The sequence below is a fragment of the Schistocerca cancellata genome, chromosome 1 (genome assembly GCF_023864275.1).
Source record: "Schistocerca cancellata isolate TAMUIC-IGC-003103 chromosome 1, iqSchCanc2.1, whole genome shotgun sequence".
In the NCBI taxonomy this organism is placed as follows: Eukaryota; Metazoa; Arthropoda; class Insecta; order Orthoptera; family Acrididae; genus Schistocerca; species Schistocerca cancellata.
The window spans coordinates 1122236268-1122254582 of NC_064626.1; the positions used below are offsets into that span (position 1 = coordinate 1122236268).

Genomic DNA, 18315 nt, shown 5'->3' on the forward strand with positions numbered 1-18315 from the left:
TCTGTTTCTCAACGTGCTGCAAAGAATGTAAAAGGAGTGCTCAAAAACTTGAATTGCTTTTAGTGGACCATGAAATATTCTTTCACATTTATTTCCAACCAAGCGTTACTACACTGACTAGGTGGGAAATACAGTGATCATCTCATAATTTTTTTATTGTATTTTATAGGGTAAGAAGACCTGAGGCTGTAATATACATACAATTTTAAAAATCAAACATTTTTTTCATCGTAATTTTTAATGAAACTTAGTTTATGTAAGAGTAATCGCTTTGTCTGACCTTATACCTTCAGAGACACTCCAAGAATAACTGAGTGACAGGCATGGGTCCATCATTTGGCTGCGTGCAGGAAGGAAGGGGTGGCACAATTCGGCTAAAAATTTGTAACTGATACATGTGAGAAGGATGCACTGCTCTGCAAAATTTGAGAGTGAGACAGATGAAGTAACACAACTTACCAATTACTTCATGGGAATGAATGAAAGTGCGGGAGAATGTTACCAGAGCTCTCCCAGTTGTACACAGAAAGTTTGACGTCACATGGTGTGAAGTCAGTATGATTAGAACCAAATGGGGCTGGCCCCACAACATGAGGCAGTTAGGGGGTTGGGTTGTTTGGGGGAAGAGACCAAACAGCGAGGTCATTGGTCTTATCGAATTAGGGAAGGACGGGGAAGGAAGCCGGCCATGCCCTTTCAAAGGAGCCATCCCAGCATTTGCCTGGAGCGATTTAGGGAAATCACGGAAAACCTAAATCAGGATGGCTGGACGCGGGATTGAACCGTCGTCCTCCTGAATGCGAGTCTAGTGTGCTAACCACTGAGGCAGTTATAAATAAATGTCATGTGACTAGGGCCTCCCATTGGGTAGACCGATCGCCGGGTGGAAGTCTTTCGATTTGACACTACTTCGACGACTTGCGCATCGACGGGGATAAAATGATGATGATTATAACAACACGACACCCAGCTCCTGAGCGGAGAAAATCTCCGATCCAGTCGGGAATCGAACCCGGGCCCTTAGGATTGACAATCCATCACACTGACCACTCAGCTACCTGGGGTGGACATGAGGCGGTTAAAGACACGGAAAAAGATGTGTGCATTAATTAATGAGCAATTATGCTGTACTATGGTTCTGTCCCTTACAACATGGCCTGAAGACAACATCTACATGATTTCAAATGGGAAAGGACTATTGGAAAACTGGAAGACGGATGAAGTGTAACAAGTGTAACCCAAATTTAATAGGATTGCAAAGCACTCAGTATCACACTCTACTGTGGCATGGTGACCATAGGAGGTGGCCCCTTTGCCCGATGACATGTTGCATTTTGTTGAGACCCAAACATCATCAGCAAAGTTTGCAATCATCCCAAGAAGTCAAGAACTGGACCAGTGAAGTGGGTGGTCACATGCTATTCTCAGATGAGAGCAGATTCAGTATGAGTTATGATTCTGTATGTATCCTTATATGGATAGAGCTAGGATATGTAACACTCCCAGGAACATTGTTCAACAATATCGTTTCGGTGGTCCAGGTGTTATAGTGTAGGGAAGCATAATAATGCATGGGCAAATATTTGAACATGGTACATTTACCAATCAACATTATTGTAGTACTGTAAGTCTTCCTGGCCTGAGTCTTTATAAGGGTGTATCCAGCCCCACTTTATTTTCATGGATGTCAATGTGTGGCTTCACCAAACAGCGCTGGTAGAAGTGCTCTCGGAATGAGAGGTTATTCAGCGAATGGAATGGTCTTCTCGTTACCCTGTCTTAAATTCCATTGAGCACATGTTGGATGTGGTGGGGAGATGTATTGCAGCACATTCACATGCACGAACCACCACCCAGCAATTGTCAACTGTGCTGGTGAGAGAATGGAATGCCCTGCCACAAGAAGTCTTACCACCCTCGTGGGCAGAATGGGACCACATTTCAGAGCATACATTGCTGTCCATCATGATAACACACCCTACTAAGAACCATACCCTGGATTTTGTAATGTCCAGGTCACCATCATAAATCATGGTGACTTCAGTGTAATTATTGTATTTAAATCATAAGTGTCATTTCTGTTCGTCTCATTCCTTATTTCTTTTTTGTCTTCTGGACTACGCTGTAGCAGTTCTTTTTAGGTACGGTCCAAGTTTCATATTTGTTCATATCATTGCGTATTTCTTTTAGTTATCATCTGCACTGCATTGCAGCAGTTCTTTCTATTATGATCCAAGTTTTATCAAGCTACATTACTTGTTACTGACCCATCAAGCAAAAGACACTTTCATCCTTACAGTTTGCACACTGAGGTATAAGTGTCCACGATCATTGCAGTGAAGACAGCATGAGGCGATTGTACATCTGCAGGAAATAGCAATGTGTTGTGATGAATGTCAGCAACTGAATTATAGCCTGCATGTGTGATTTATAATATTTCACGAGTTAGACATACAGTTAGTGGACATGGATGATATCAGCAAGAATCTGCGAGAATTTACATCTCAAAAAGAAATCCACTGTCTCAAAATTCTTTGACGTGGTGGCAATAGGTCTCCTCATCTGAGGTCTGTATGTACTATATTAGAAGACTGAGGCCAAGTGAAGGACTGCCTGTATAAAAATAAACCCCACAAAGTAAAATAGCTTGATATTATAAGCCCATAATAGAAAATAGAGCTCTTACTGTTGATACTTTGGAGAAATATCATGTAATATTGTGGAATGCATTCAGATGTGCTTGGATAAGAAAGAGATAAGTTTCAGCGTCAGCTACGAGTCACTTGTCAGATTGAGATAGGATGCTTATACACTTTCATAAAATTTATATAGTGTTGATTTTAAGAACCATAACTTGTCTCATCGAATAGAGATGCAATAACATACTTGAGTATGGAAGCATTCCTGGATCACTCATCTGGTTCCTGCAGGTGACAAGACTAATTTGTATGGGTTGTTTTAAGCTATGCTGTAGAGTGAATGATTCATCCCAGCCCATGATATCACTGGTTTATATGACACAGCAAAGGCTTGTATTAATGGCAAACTATACATACTGTTCATTATTTTCAGGCTCTTTTTATTTACAAGACTGCTGTTCACACTACAGTTAAAAACCTACTACCTTTTATAGCCACAGTTGAAGCTAGTTTCTCTTTTTATCAAAACACAAAAATAGTTCAACATAATAGTAGTGATGAATGGTGGACAGTCATTTAATTTTTTTAAATGATGATATCATTGTCACATTATTTTCTCACTTTTTATGAAGTAATCACATATCATATTCCTTACTGAGGAAAGAAAAACAAATATCAGTAGGTCCCTTCAGAATTCCTGTACAAATTTTGTCACATATTTATATCAATAAATTAAAAACAATTATTAATGACATAACAAAAAATACTGAAAAAGCATAATTCACAGAGATTTTGCTTCACAGTTCTGTGTTATTTACAGACATAAAAATATTTACAATATTTGACACTATTTTGACTTTTCCAGCAAGCTGTTACACCAGAACCACAGACTAAGAACAGAAAATAATGCACCCATAACCTAAATAATTACAAGCTACTCAACAATTAATAACAATAAATTATGTGCAAACAATTTGAATGCCCACACAGTGAGCTTGAAGCTTTGAAGAACAACTTTTGTTGCCCAAATCGAAACAATATTTACAAGCATTAGCTTTAAAACATCACCAATAAGGGAAGTGGACACTAATGTCCAGACTTTTAAATTGTGCCCTTAGAGTCAACATATAACAACGAACTTTGGTGTTAATGTTTCAATCAAGCGAACTGTTTAGCTTGTAAGTGACATTCACCTTACTTCATTAGTAATACTACCCAGTTACCTTGAAGCAATAGGGGTCATTTTTAATTCACTTGTTTCTGCAGAGAATTTCGAAGTTGTGCAGAAGTGATCCAAATATCTCTAATATTCATTAAATACAATAATTTGAATGAATTACTTGGATGAGATTAACACCTTGTACTACAAAGTGGGCTAGTAAAGAAATGAAATTACAACTACCGAAAGTAATATTCAAATTTCAGCTGGTTATGAATCAATGAATATTTAATTCACTGGGGCAGATTTATGAAAATATGGATTTTTCTGTATAAATTTAAGCTATGATAAGAAACAAACCATGACGTGAAAGCAAAACTGAACCACAAACTGCGATTCAATCATGCAAAAATATTATCAAAAAAAGAGGTATTACAGAAGTTATAGTCTCCTTGAAAATTTCCTAAGTAGAAGTTCTAGAGCAATAGAATTTCACAACATTCATGCTCTTTGGTGTTCAACAGAATGTTATTCTTCACAGAACATAATATTATCATATAGCGGATACAAACATAAATACATCATGTAAATCTTTCCCATGCAAGTTTAGGCCACGTCATTAAACAAACAAATTGCTAAGAAGCACACAAAGCCAACACACATAAAACACAGTTATTTAAAAAAGTTAAAAAATAGCTGTGTTCATCACCTCTTCTCGGCTTGTAATAGATTGTGATATAGTCGTCTGTAAGAGAAATGGAAAATTATTTTTATTGTCATAGCAAGATATTTTTTAAAGTGACATATTTTATTAGTCAGCTTTTAGGTCTTTGGCATCATAATTATTTTATGTTTGTTCAGCATGATTGTTTCATCACTTTTTTAAGAGACTCATACAATTCTGACAATAGTCGGTAACAACAACATTTTTCAGTAATGTATATTTGAGGAGATGATTTTTAATTCTCTTGTATATATTTCAGTTCTCATGTGAAATAAAATTGTAAGTTTTAAATGTCAAAAATTGGAATATATTTCTGCAATATTAAACCTTAATTCATTAATTCTGTCACAAATCAAGGTAGAGAGCTGCAGACTGATAAAAATCCTTCTCACTGCAGTGAAATCGTGTAGTAAGTAGTCTAGTGTAATTTCTCAACTATAAGCTTATTGCTTGTTCCCAGTGAGTAAGTATGAAGCCTTACCATCCTTTCCAGTACGATGCAGAGAGTCGTACATCCGTTTGTACCATTTCGCTTGGTTGCTGTCTTTCACTTCCTGTAAATCACACAATTTTTGGTTAGGTCAGGAATTATGCTTCTGAAATAAATTTAATTTAAGAAATATCATTATCATACAGGATGTCCAAAGGCCTTAGAATCTAAATTATTAGGTGGTAAAGGATCCTAAACTGAGAATTTTGAAATAATGGTTGTAAATAAACATTTCAGGCTGTATAAGAGAAGGTCACGGCTTTGTAATCATCTTAAACATCTTAAATGCCTGTATTGAGATTGGTGGCACCACCTTAGCAAAAAAAAAAAAGTCTGTGTTGTGTTCATGTTACATTTTTATCTTATGTGGTTCAATGTGGACGTTGGAGGCATGAAACATCAGAAGAAATTCAAGAGTAAATGGTTGCTATATTCATAGCTGCCTGTCTCATGGAGGGTTATAGAAAGGAGTGTTTGCGATAGTGTGTCAAAACGTTTATGCATCTCTGTAATGCGTAAATTGTGACTATCCCTATAATTTAAGTTGGTGCTTCAAAGTGTAAATAAATTTATGTTCATTCGCACGAAGTGTGATACACATCCGGCTCTCAGAAGCCTACACCGTCTTTAGCGTTAGAAAGAATACTTTTTATCTTAGTTGAAGGGAGCGAAATACACTGGGTGTCATGTTTCCGTTTCCAGGCGAATGTGGCGTCTCTTACATGGGCTGACTATTAGAACAGTCGAGGAGAGATGCGAGGAACATCAGCGACACACCCGACTAGAACAGTCAAGCAAATCAGCTGTCACCGAGCACTGCCTCGAATTTAATAATGAAATAATGAGATCAATATCGTGGCGAAAACGTCTACTTTCTGGGACAGAATAATGAAGCAATCAATCGAGATAAAGAGAAACCTAATAAACAGGGCCGGATGTTTCAGTGTAAATAACGCATGTACTACACTCAGTTTGTTAACATCTCGCAGGTCATCACATGCACCAGAGCAGGAAAACACTGATAGAACTGGCGTTTCACGGTATATCAGTGCGAGCTATGAAAAACAAAAGAGAATCAAAGTGTGTAGGGAGCGTCAGGAATCGAACTCTGCAATAAATAACGGTGCTAGACCAACAATGGTTCACAGTCTGATTGGCGTCCAGGCAGTGAGTATACATAGCTTTTAGATTAGATTAGTACTTGTTCCATAGATCATGAATACGACACTTCGTAATGATGTGTAATGTGTCAGGTTAATAAGAGGTGTCTATAGATATTACGTTACACAAAATATTACATGACACTTAATATTTTGAATTTTTTTTGTGGGTGTTGGAGAAATTACCCACTTACTATATCCAAAAATTCATCTAATGAGTAAAAGGAATTGCCATTAATAAATTCTTTTAATTTCCTTTTAAATGCTATATGTCTATCTGTCAGACTTTTGATGCTATTTGGCAAGTGACCAAAGACTTTTGTAGTAGCGTAATTTAGCCCTTCTGGGCCAAAGTTAGATTTAACCTTGAGTAGTGAAGATCATCCTTTCTCCTAGTGTTGTAGCCATGTACATAAAACTCGCAGCACCTGAAGATGACAGCTGGTTCGGTCGCCGAAATAGAGGGTGATTCAGAAAGAAAGAAAAGATTTCCGTTATTTATTACAGACAAAATATGAAAGATAGAAATGCTTTGAGAATGTCAATGGAGAGAGGAAGGTTCAAACTTCGATGTTTGCACAAATACTGTACCATCTACTCAACATGAGCACCGTGCGTTGCTCAGAAACATCGAAACAGTAGACCATTTTATGCCACACGCGAATAAACAGGTCCCTGATTACTGAATCGACAGCTTCAACGATTCAGTTTCTCAACTCGCGAAGAGACTGTGTCTTTTATATACGCTCACACAAAAAATTCGCAAGGCGTGAAGCCTGGGGACCTGAGAAGTCAATAGCAACGAACAAGATCTTGTCCATCTCTTTCCATCCAGTGTCGTGCAACAGATTTCCTAAGGTAACGCCGCACCTCAAGATGAAAGTAAGGCGGAGCGCCGTCATGCTTTAAAATGAAATAATTGGAATGTTCGTGAAATTGAGGGAACAACCAATTTTGTATCATGTCCAGATATGACATTCCTGTCACAGTTTCCTCCGCAAAAATAAAACACTCATAAACTTTGTGATAGAAACACCAGAAAGATTTTGTGAACCCCAAATTCTTATATTATGGCGGTTTACTTTACCCGTTAGATGAAACGTCGTTTCGTCCAAAATAATGAGTCCTTCGGAAAAAAGTGTCCTCTGCCACACGGAGAACTGAAATGCAAAATTCGTACTTTCTGTTGTGGTCGCCGGGACGCAGTTTCTGTAGTAAGTGCAACTTGTATGGTGCCATATGCAGGCGTTGTTTTAGAAGACGCCACACCGTTGTCCGCTAGGCGCAAATTGAGACGCGTATAGCGCGTGTGGCGCGGCGCAGCGCAGCGCACGTTTTTGGGACTTAACAGGTTCTAATGGGACGGCGCAAACTGGGACGCGACGCGACTGGGACGCGACACGCGCCTGCGCCGGGTCGCGCGGCGTTGTGGTCGCGGCACAGTTTCTCTCGCCGCGCGAGGACAGCGGGAAGGCAGTCCTGCCATATGCTCACTTCGGCATGGCGCGTATGGGCAGTGGAAGTATTGCCCATCCGAAAAATACGGCCTTACAATATACTGAATTTTACTATCACTGAGTAGTGTCTCGTTTTTCGCCGTTTAAGCGCTCCATCTCTTTTCGTTAGTACATAATAGTTTTCAGTTACATATATCTGTACAGTTCTTTCGTTTTGATTATTCCTTTGTAAAGAACAATGCACAGTTCAATAGCTAGTGAGCCATTAGCCACTGGGATTATATCTACTGCCCCCACAATGTTTTCACATCGTAAGAAGGGACAGACGATTCATCGTGATGGTAGTGAATAATGAAATAAGAAAAAAAGCCTTGTGTTCTGCCTTACGGCAGGTCTTGTCATGGGGGGAGCCTCGTCTGAGAGGTCCACAGCATGAGTGTCTTGGGTTTCCCGTTGCCTTCCACTGATGATAATGAAATGATAATGAGGACAACACGACACCCAGTTCCTGAGCGGAGAAAATCTCCGACGCAGCCGGGAATCGAACCCGAGCCCCTGGGCGTGACAAGCTTTCGGGGCGGACAGTGTAGTAAGGAATATTACAAAATCATGTGATCTAAAAGCAATACAGGGAAATAAAACAAGTTTATCTGCTTGCTGCCTGTTATCCTGACGTATCTATGCGATCTGCTGCAAAAAGTCGAAAAGCCGTTATTTCGCCATGTATGACCCCTTTGTGCTCCTGGTAGAAAGCGTCTAAAATATGAAGTACATAAATTTCACTATCGTTACTTGGACGTGGATGTAGTAAGAGACATTATACTACGTACATGTGGACAACACATTTTCACTGCTAGCTGGAAAGAGTCGAGAAGCCCTCACGAATAACAATATTTTAATTGGCTCGCGTGACGAGAAAAAGCATTTCAGTTGTTGCATACACGTCATCAGCATTAATAAACTAATTATACAACAGGCTACACAAATCAAATAAAATGGTAGGTATTATTACGGAAGTATAAGTATCATGAAAGCGTGTGGTCATTAGATACATTTAATTTGTTGAAATGTTTTGCTGACAAAGACAGGGCTCCTTTCATGACAATCTTTTTCCAAGGACGTGAAACAGAGTTGGCAATTTATTTTTCTGTGAATTGTTAACTTTTTCTCATTCCAAGAAGCATCACCATTTACGAGTAACGCCCACATTTCTCTTGTTGACAGGTTTAATTGTACTTCCTTTCCCAAAACACAATATAATTTGCAGAAACTCATCTTATAGCAGATATTACGAAAGAATTCTAGAACAGGGCGCCTCATTAGCAAGTAATTGGCAATTAGAGCGCTCAATAGTTTACGAAAAACCTCATAGTGTCGGTTTGCAGTAACATAAGAGAAGAAATTTCATATTTATTTTCGTACTAGGAAATTCTTGTTTCACTAGCTGTCGATGACGGGAGTGAAAAAATAAAAATAAAAACAGGTATTATAACTACTGATATATCGCCATGGATAAGAAAGTTCCGTGTCTTTACGAATTGATAGGATACTCTCCTCCTTGTGTGCTATCATTCGCCAAAATCTCGTTTCGATGTCACGAGCCGTTTAGGAGATATGATGGATGTTGTGAATATTTCATACTCGCGGGCGTGAGATAGGGAGTGAGCGCGCTACGTTGGATCCAGTCTCTCTAGCTCGGAGGCGGGTAGAGACCTCCTCCCCCAAGTCTAAAGAAAAATTCAACATGTTAGTATCGTGTCACGTGCTGTACGCGTCTCAACTTGCGTTTAGCCTGAGGAAGCTGAAGTTCCTGGCGTACCCGTCTTGCGATCTTCCGAGGGCTCCGTGTAAACGCATTTGGGATACGCTCGACGTTTTCATCAGACGTGCGTGTCCGACCAGTACTCTTCCCACTGCACGTGCAACCAACTTCCATGAATTTTGTATGCCACACATACATCAGCTTCTTCCTGAATCGACGACAGAATGCACGTTGCACTTGAACAAAGGACTGACGTGAATTCCAACAGTCAAAATGATTTCTCTTGTATTGTAGTCGCCGTGTTGCTACAAACAACAACAGCGCAGCTGTGTCAGTACTTTGAACTTTCGTCTATCCAGTGGCGTGCGCTAGCGTTTCTCTCTTTTGTAATTTGTCCATAATAAACAAGTGAATTCTTTCTGGATCACTCGGTATTGTGCACAATATTTTGTGCACAAACTGGAAACAATGGCTCGGCAGAACACCCGGAAGCACACCATTAATCATATTCATGGGCTATATACACTATGTGATCAAAAGTATCCGAACACCTGGCTCAAAATCACTTACAAGTTCGTGGCGCTCTCCATCGGTAATGATGGACTTCAATATGGTGTTGGCCCACTATTAGCCTTGATGACAGTTTCCACTCTCGCAGGCATACGTTCAATCAGGTGCTGGAATGTTTCTTGGGCAATGGTTGACCATTCTTCATGGAGTGCTGAACTAAGGAGAGGTATCGATGTCGGTCGGTGAGGCCTGGCATGAAGTCGGCGTGCGCTAGCGTTTCTCTCTTTTGTAATTTGTCCATAATAAACAAGTGAATTCTTTTTGGATCACTCGGTATTGTGCACAAAATATTGTGCACTAACTGGAAACAATGGCTCGGCAGAACACCCGGAAGCACACCATTAATCATATTCATGGGCTATATACACTATGTGATCAAAAGTATCCGAACACCTGGCTCAAAATGACTTACAAGTTCGTGGCGCTCTCCATCGGTAATGATGGACTTCAATATGGTGTTGGCCCACTATTAGCCTTGATGACAGTTTCCACTCTCGCAGGCATACGTTCAATCAGGTGCTGGAATGTTTCTTGGGGAATGGTTGACCATTCTTCATGGAGTGCTGCACTAAGGAGAGGTATCGATGTTGGTCGGTGAGGCCTGGCATGAAGTCGGCGTGCGCTAGCGTTTCTCTCTTTTGTAATTTGTCCATAATAAACAAGTGAATTCTTTTTGGATCACTCGGTATTGTGCACAATATTTTGTGCACAAACTGGAAACAATGGCTCGGCAGAACACCCGGAAGCACACCATTAATCATATTCATGGGCTATATACACTATGTGATCAAAAGTATCCGAACACCTGGCTCAAAATCACTTACAAGTTCGTGGCGCTCTCCATCAGTAATGATGGACTTCAATATGGTGTTGGCCCACTATTAGCCTTGATGACAGTTTCCACTCTCGCAGGCATACGTTCAATCAGGTGCTGGAATGTTTCTTGGGGAATGGTTGACCATTCTTCATGGAGTGCTGCACTAAGGAGAGGTATCGATGTCGGTCGGTGAGGCCTGGCATGAAGTCGGCATGCGCTAGCGTTTCTCTCTTTTGTAATTTGTCCATAATAAACAAGTGAATTCTTTTTGGATCACTCGGTATTGTGCACAAAATATTGTGCACAAACTGGAAACAATGGCTCGGCAGAACACCCGGAAGCACACCATTAATCATATTCATGGGCTATATACACTATGTGATCAAAAGTATCCGAACACCTGGCTCAAAATGACTTACAAGTTCGTGGCTTTCTCCATCGGTAATGATGGACTTCAATATGGTGTTGGCCCACTATTAGCCTTGATGACAGTTTCCACTCTCGTAGGCATACGTTCAATCAGGTGCTGGAATGTTTCTTGGGGAATGGTTGACCATTCTTCACGGAGTGCTGCACTAAGGAGAGGTATCGATGTCGGTCGGTTTGGCCTGGCATGAAGTCGGCGTGCGCTAGCGTTTCTCTCTTTTGTAATTTGTCCATAATAAACAAGTGAATTCTTTTTGGATCACTCGGTATTGTGCACAAAATATTGTGCACTAACTGGAAACAATGGCTCGGCAGAACACCCGGAAGCACACCATTAATCATATTCATGGGCTATATACACTATGTGATCAAAAGTATCCGAACACCTGGCTCAAAATCACTTACTAGTTCGTGACGCTCTCCATCGGTAATGATGGACTTCAATATGGTGTTCGCCCACTATTAGCCTTGATGACAGTTTCCACTCTCGCAGGCATACGTTCAATCAGGTGCTGGAATGTTTCTTGGGGAATGGTTGACCATTCTTCACGGAGTGCTGCACTAAGGAGAGGTATCGATGTCGGTCGGTGAGGCCTGGCATGAAGTCGGCGTGCGCTAGCGTTTCTCTCTTTTGTAATTTGTCCATAATAAACAAGTGAATTCTTTTTGGATCACTCGATATTGTGCACAAAATATTGTGCACTAACTGGAAACAATGGCTCGGCAGAACACCCGGAAGCACACCATTAATCATATTCATGGGCTATATACACTATGTGATCAAAAGTATCCGAACACCTGGCTCAAAATCACTTACTAGTTCGTGACGCTCTCCATCGGTAATGATGGACTTCAATATGGTGTTCGCCCACTATTAGCCTTAATGACAGTTTCCACTCTCGCAGGCATACGTTCAATCAGGTGCTGGAATGTTTCTTGGGGAATGGTTGACCATTTTTCACGGAGTGCTGCACTAAGGAGAGGTATCGATGTCGGTCGGTGAGGCCTGGCATGAAGTCGGCGTGCGCTAGCGTTTCTCTCTTTTGTAATTTGTCCATAATAAACAAGTGAATTCTTTTTGGATCACTCGGTATTGTGCACAAAATATTGTGCACTAACTGGAAACAATGGCTCGGCAGAACACCCGGAAGCACACCATTAATCATATTCATGGGCTATATACACTATGTGATCAAAAGTATCCGAACACCTGGCTCAAAATCACTTACTAGTTCGTGACGCTCTCCATCGGTAATGATGGACTTCAATATGGTGTTCGCCCACTATTAGCCTTGATGACAGTTTCCACTCTCGCAGGCATACGTTCAATCAGGTGCTGGAATGTTTCTTGGGGAATGGTTGACCATTTTTCACGGAGTGCTGCACTAAGGAGAGGTATCGATGTCGGTCGGTGAGGCCTGGCATGAAGTCGGCGTGCGCTAGCATTTCTCTCTTTTGTAATTTGTCCATAATAAACAAGTGAATTCTTTTTGGATCACTCGGTATTGTGCACAAAATATTGTGCACAAACTGGAAACAATGGCTCGGCAGAACACCCGGAAGCACACCATTAATCATATTCATGGGCTATATACACTATGTGATCAAAAGTATCCGAACACCTGGCTCAAAATCACTTACTAGTTCGTGACGCTCTCCATCGGTAATGATGGACTTCAATATGGTGTTCGCCCACTATTAGCCTTGATGACAGTTTCCACTCTCGCAGGCATACGTTCAATCAGGTGCTGGAATGTTTCTTGGGGAATGGTTGACCATTTTTCACGGAGTGCTGCACTAAGGAGAGGTATCGATGTCGGTCGGTGAGGCCTGGCATGAAGTCGGCGTGCGCTAGCGTTTCTCTCTTTTGTAATTTGTCCATAATAAACAAGTGAATTCTTTTTGGATCACTCGGTATTGTGCACAAAATATTGTGCACAAACTGGAAACAATGGCTCGGCAGAACACCCGGAAGCACACCATTAATCATATTCATGGGCTATATACACTATGTGATCAAAAGTATCCGAACACCTGGCTCAAAATCACTTACTAGTTCGTGACGCTCTCCATCGGTAATGATGGACTTCAATATGGTGTTCGCCCACTATTAGCCTTGATGACAGTTTCCACTCTCGCAGGCATACGTTCAATCAGGTGCTGGAATGTTTCTTGGGGAATGGTTGACCATTTTTCACGGAGTGCTGCACTAAGGAGAGGTATCGATGTCGGTCGGTGAGGCCTGGCATGAAGTCGGCGTGTGCTAGCGTTTCTCTCTTTTGTAATTTGTCCATAATAAACAAGTGAATTCTTTTTGGATCACTCGGTATTGTGCACAAAATATTGTGCACAAACTGGAAACAATGGCTCGGCAGAACACCCGGAAGCACACCATTAATCATATTCATGGGCTATATACACTATGTGATCAAAAGTATCCGAACACCTGGCTCAAAATCACTTACTAGTTCGTGACGCTCTCCATCGGTAATGATGGACTTCAATATGGTGTTCGCCCACTATTAGCCTTGATGACAGTTTCCACTCTCGCAGGCATACGTTCAATCAGGTGCTGGAATGTTTCTTGGGGAATGGTTGACCATTTTTCACGGAGTGCTGCACTAAGGAGAGGTATCGATGTCGGTCGGTGAGGCCTGGCATGAAGTCGGCGTGCGCTAGCGTTTCTCTCTTTTGTAATTTGTCCATAATAAACAAGTGAATTCTTTTTGGATCACTCGGTATTGTGCACAAAATATTGTGCACAAACTGGAAACAATGGCTCGGCAGAACACCCGGAAGCACACCATTAATCATATTCATGGGCTATATACACTATGTGATCAAAAGTATCCGAACACCTGGCTCAAAATCACTTACTAGTTCGTGACGCTCTCCATCGGTAATGATGGACTTCAATATGGTGTTCGCCCACTATTAGCCTTGATGACAGTTTCCACTCTCGCAGGCATACGTTCAATCAGGTGCTGGAATGTTTCTTGGGGAATGGTTGACCATTTTTCACGGAGTGCTGCACTAAGGAGAGGTATCGATGTCGGTCGGTGAGGCCTGGCATGAAGTCGGCGTGCGCTAGCGTTTCTCTCTTTTGTAATTTGTCCATAATAAACAAGTGAATTCTTTTTGGATCACTCGGTATTGTGCACAAAATATTGTGCACAAACTGGAAACAATGGCTCGGCAGAACACCCGGAAGCACACCATTAATCATATTCATGGGCTATATACACTATGTGATCAAAAGTATCCGAACACCTGGCTCAAAATCACTTACTAGTTCGTGACGCTCTCCATCGGTAATGATGGACTTCAATATGGTGTTCGCCCACTATTAGCCTTGATGACAGTTTCCACTCTCGCAGGCATACGTTCAATCAGGTGCTGGAATGTTTCTTGGGGAATGGTTGACCATTTTTCACGGAGTGCTGCACTAAGGAGAGGTATCGATGTCGGTCGGTGAGGCCTGGCATGAAGTCGGCGTGCGCTAGCGTTTCTCTCTTTTGTAATTTGTCCATAATAAACAAGTGAATTCTTTTTGGATCACTCGGTATTGTGCACAAAATATTGTGCACAAACTGGAAACAATGGCTCGGCAGAACACCCGGAAGCACACCATTAATCATATTCATGGGCTATATACACTATGTGATCAAAAGTATCCGAACACCTGGCTCAAAATCACTTACTAGTTCGTGACGCTCTCCATCGGTAATGATGGACTTCAATATGGTGTTCGCCCACTATTAGCCTTGATGACAGTTTCCACTCTCGCAGGCATACGTTCAATCAGGTGCTGGAATGTTTCTTGGGGAATGGTTGACCATTTTTCACGGAGTGCTGCACTAAGGAGAGGTATCGATGTCGGTCGGTGAGGCCTGGCATGAAGTCGGCGTGCGCTAGCGTTTCTCTCTTTTGTAATTTGTCCATAATAAACAAGTGAATTCTTTTTGGATCACTCGGTATTGTGCACAAAATATTGTGCACAAACTGGAAACAATGGCTCGGCAGAACACCCGGAAGCACACCATTAATCATATTCATGGGCTATATACACTATGTGATCAAAAGTATCCGAACACCTGGCTCAAAATCAATTACTAGTTCGTGACGCTCTCCATCGGTAATGATGGACTTCAATATGGTGTTCGCCCACTATTAGCCTTGATGACAGTTTCCACTCTCGCAGGCATACGTTCAATCAGGTGCTGGAATGTTTCTTGGGGAATGGTTGACCATTTTTCACGGAGTGCTGCACTAAGGAGAGGTATCGATGTCGGTCGGTGAGGCCTGGCATGAAGTCGGCGTGCGCTAGCGTTTCTCTCTTTTGTAATTTGTCCATAATAAACAAGTGAATTCTTTTTGGATCACTCGGTATTGTGCACAAAATATTGTGCACAAACTGGAAACAATGGCTCGGCAGAACACCCGGAAGCACACCATTAATCATATTCATGGGCTATATACACTATGTGATCAAAAGTATCCGAACACCTGGCTCAAAATCACTTACTAGTTCGTGACGCTCTCCATCGGTAATGATGGACTTCAATATGGTGTTCGCCCACTATTAGCCTTGATGACAGTTTCCACTCTCGCAGGCATACGTTCAATCAGGTGCTGGAATGTTTCTTGGGGAATGGTTGACCATTTTTCACGGAGTGCTGCACTAAGGAGAGGTATCGATGTCGGTCGGTGAGGCCTGGCATGAAGTCGGCGTGCGCTAGCGTTTCTCTCTTTTGTAATTTGTCCATAATAAACAAGTGAATTCTTTTTGGATCACTCGGTATTGTGCACAAAATATTGTGCACAAACTGGAAACAATGGCTCGGCAGAACACCCGGAAGCACACCATTAATCATATTCATGGGCTATATACACTATGTGATCAAAAGTATCCGAACACCTGGCTCAAAATCACTTACTAGTTCGTGACGCTCTCCATCGGTAATGATGGACTTCAATATGGTGTTCGCCCACTATTAGCCTTGATGACAGTTTCCACTCTCGCAGGCATACGTTCAATCAGGTGCTGGAATGTTTCTTGGGGAATGGTTGACCATTTTTCACGGAGTGCTGCACTAAGGAGAGGTATCGATGTCGGTCGGTGAGGCCTGGCATGAAGTCGGTGCTCCAAAACATCTCAAAGGTGTTCTATAGGATTCAGGTCAGAACTCTGTGCAGGCCAGTCCATTACAGGGATGTTATTGTTCAGGTGCACGATCGTGTCGAAAGATGCAATCGCCATCCTCGAATTGCTCTTCAACAGTGGGAAGAACAAGGTGATTAAAACATCAATGTAGGCCTGTGCTGTGACAGTGCCACGCAAAAGAACAACGGGAGCAAGCTCCCTCCATGAAAAACACGACCACGCCATAACACCACCGCCTCCCAATTTTACTGTTGGCACTTCAAAGGCTGGCAGATGACGTTCACCGGGCATTCGCCACACCCACACCCTGCTATCGGATCACCACGTTGTTTACCGTGATTTTCACTCCACACAACGTTTTTCCACTGTTCATTCGTCCGATGTTTACGACCTTGTTCAACTGTCGGCGGTCTCTATCAGTCAACACGCGAGGTTGGCCTGTACGCTTTTGCGCTGTATGTGTCCCTTCATGTTTCCACTTCACTATCACACCGGAAACAGTGGACCTAGGGATGTTTAGGAGTGTGCAAACCTCGCGCACAGACGTATGACACAAGTGACCCCCAGTCACCTGACCACGTTCGCGGGGCGCCCCATTCTGCTCTCTCACGATGTCTAATCACTAGTGAGGTCGGTAATATAGAGTACCTGGCGGTAGATGGCAGTACAATGCACCTAACATGAAAAACGTGATGTTTTTGGGGGTCTCCGGATACTTTTGATCACATAGTATATCTCTTTAACCCAACAACTAACGAGAGACATTTTTAGTTCCTATATACCTTTCCTTTTCCCGAAGAGAAATAATGTCAGCGGTTGGAGCATAGTACTTATTAGTATAAGGGGCGATCAAAAAGTTTCCATTCGAAGGCCGTACAATCCACAATCGACATGAGAATAAGGTAAAATTACCGACAACACTGAAGCCATCCACATGCTACCGACACATCAGTTTGAAGATGAGCGCTTGGTAAAATACCGTGTCCTCCTGCGTGAAGATGTCCGCAATCAGTGGCCGCTCGTGAGTATACATTCTGGGTGTTCACAAATTTTTAGATTCAGATAAATCTGAGTGTGCAATTAATAGTTTCTACTGCGTAACAGTTATGTTTATCAACAGGTTTATACAACTACAGCCACTGCCAATAATTAAACAGTAATAATAAGATACATAACTTGTCTGACAAAACAAATAATTGTTTTTGTGAAATTTTGCTGATTTGTACATAATTAAGTACATTTTAGGGCAACAGCGAAATAATGTGTAAGCTTTCGCAACTCTTCGCATTTTTGTGTAAGGGGGAGTTTTCGTGCTTTTCCATTTTTTCAGACAAATGTATCAGATCTCTAACAGATGAATTAGTTCATGAACTTACTTCCGGGCTGAAAATCAGATATTCTTACGATACATCCACGCAAAAACTTGCGCTAACTGTACACTTCTTTGTTAAATGTTCGCTTACAGTTACGCTTATTTGATTTCTCAATCAAAGGATAGGTTCTCGGAGGCCCGAGTTTCCTTGCTTCCTGGTAATTTACTTTTCTGACCCTAGAATGAGGTATCCACTATGCAGCGGAGTGTGACTGATATGAAACTTCCTGGCAGATTAAAGCTGTATGCCGGACCGACACTCGAACTCGGGACCTGTGCCTTTCGCGGGCAAGTGCTCTACCGACTGAGCAACCCAATCACCACGCACGACCCGTCCTCACAGCTTTACTTTTCTGTTAGGATTTAAAATAGGTTCAACGTAGATCATGTTTACACTGCGCACGAAAGCCGACTCCAGCACAGTAAACAACCAACTCCAAACACAAAGTGCCGTTTGTGGGAATGATTAAACTCAAGCAATAATGCCTACCAACATGGTCACTTGACTAGGATGCAAATGAGGTGCTGAGATCCATAAGAGCCTAAAGCACACCGCCATCGATCACACATTAAAG

General features: G+C 41.8%; 1 protein-coding gene across 8 annotated transcripts in view; it reads right to left on the bottom strand.

The window, feature by feature from the left end:
• LOC126092418 (sorbin and SH3 domain-containing protein 1) overlaps window positions 1-18315 on the bottom strand; it is a 1056812-nt gene that overhangs the window by 353040 nt on the left and 685457 nt on the right. For 7 of the 8 annotated variants that reach the window (XM_049908049.1, XM_049908042.1, XM_049908034.1 and 4 more), the window contains 2 exons: window positions 5004-5076; window positions 4508-4543 (listed from right to left, as the gene is read on the bottom strand). In XM_049908049.1, the coding sequence (XP_049764006.1) occupies window positions 4508-4543; window positions 5004-5076 (109 nt within the window). The remainder of the gene's footprint in view (window positions 1-4507; window positions 4544-5003; window positions 5077-18315) is intronic. The other variant, XM_049908017.1, reaches the window with a different exon arrangement.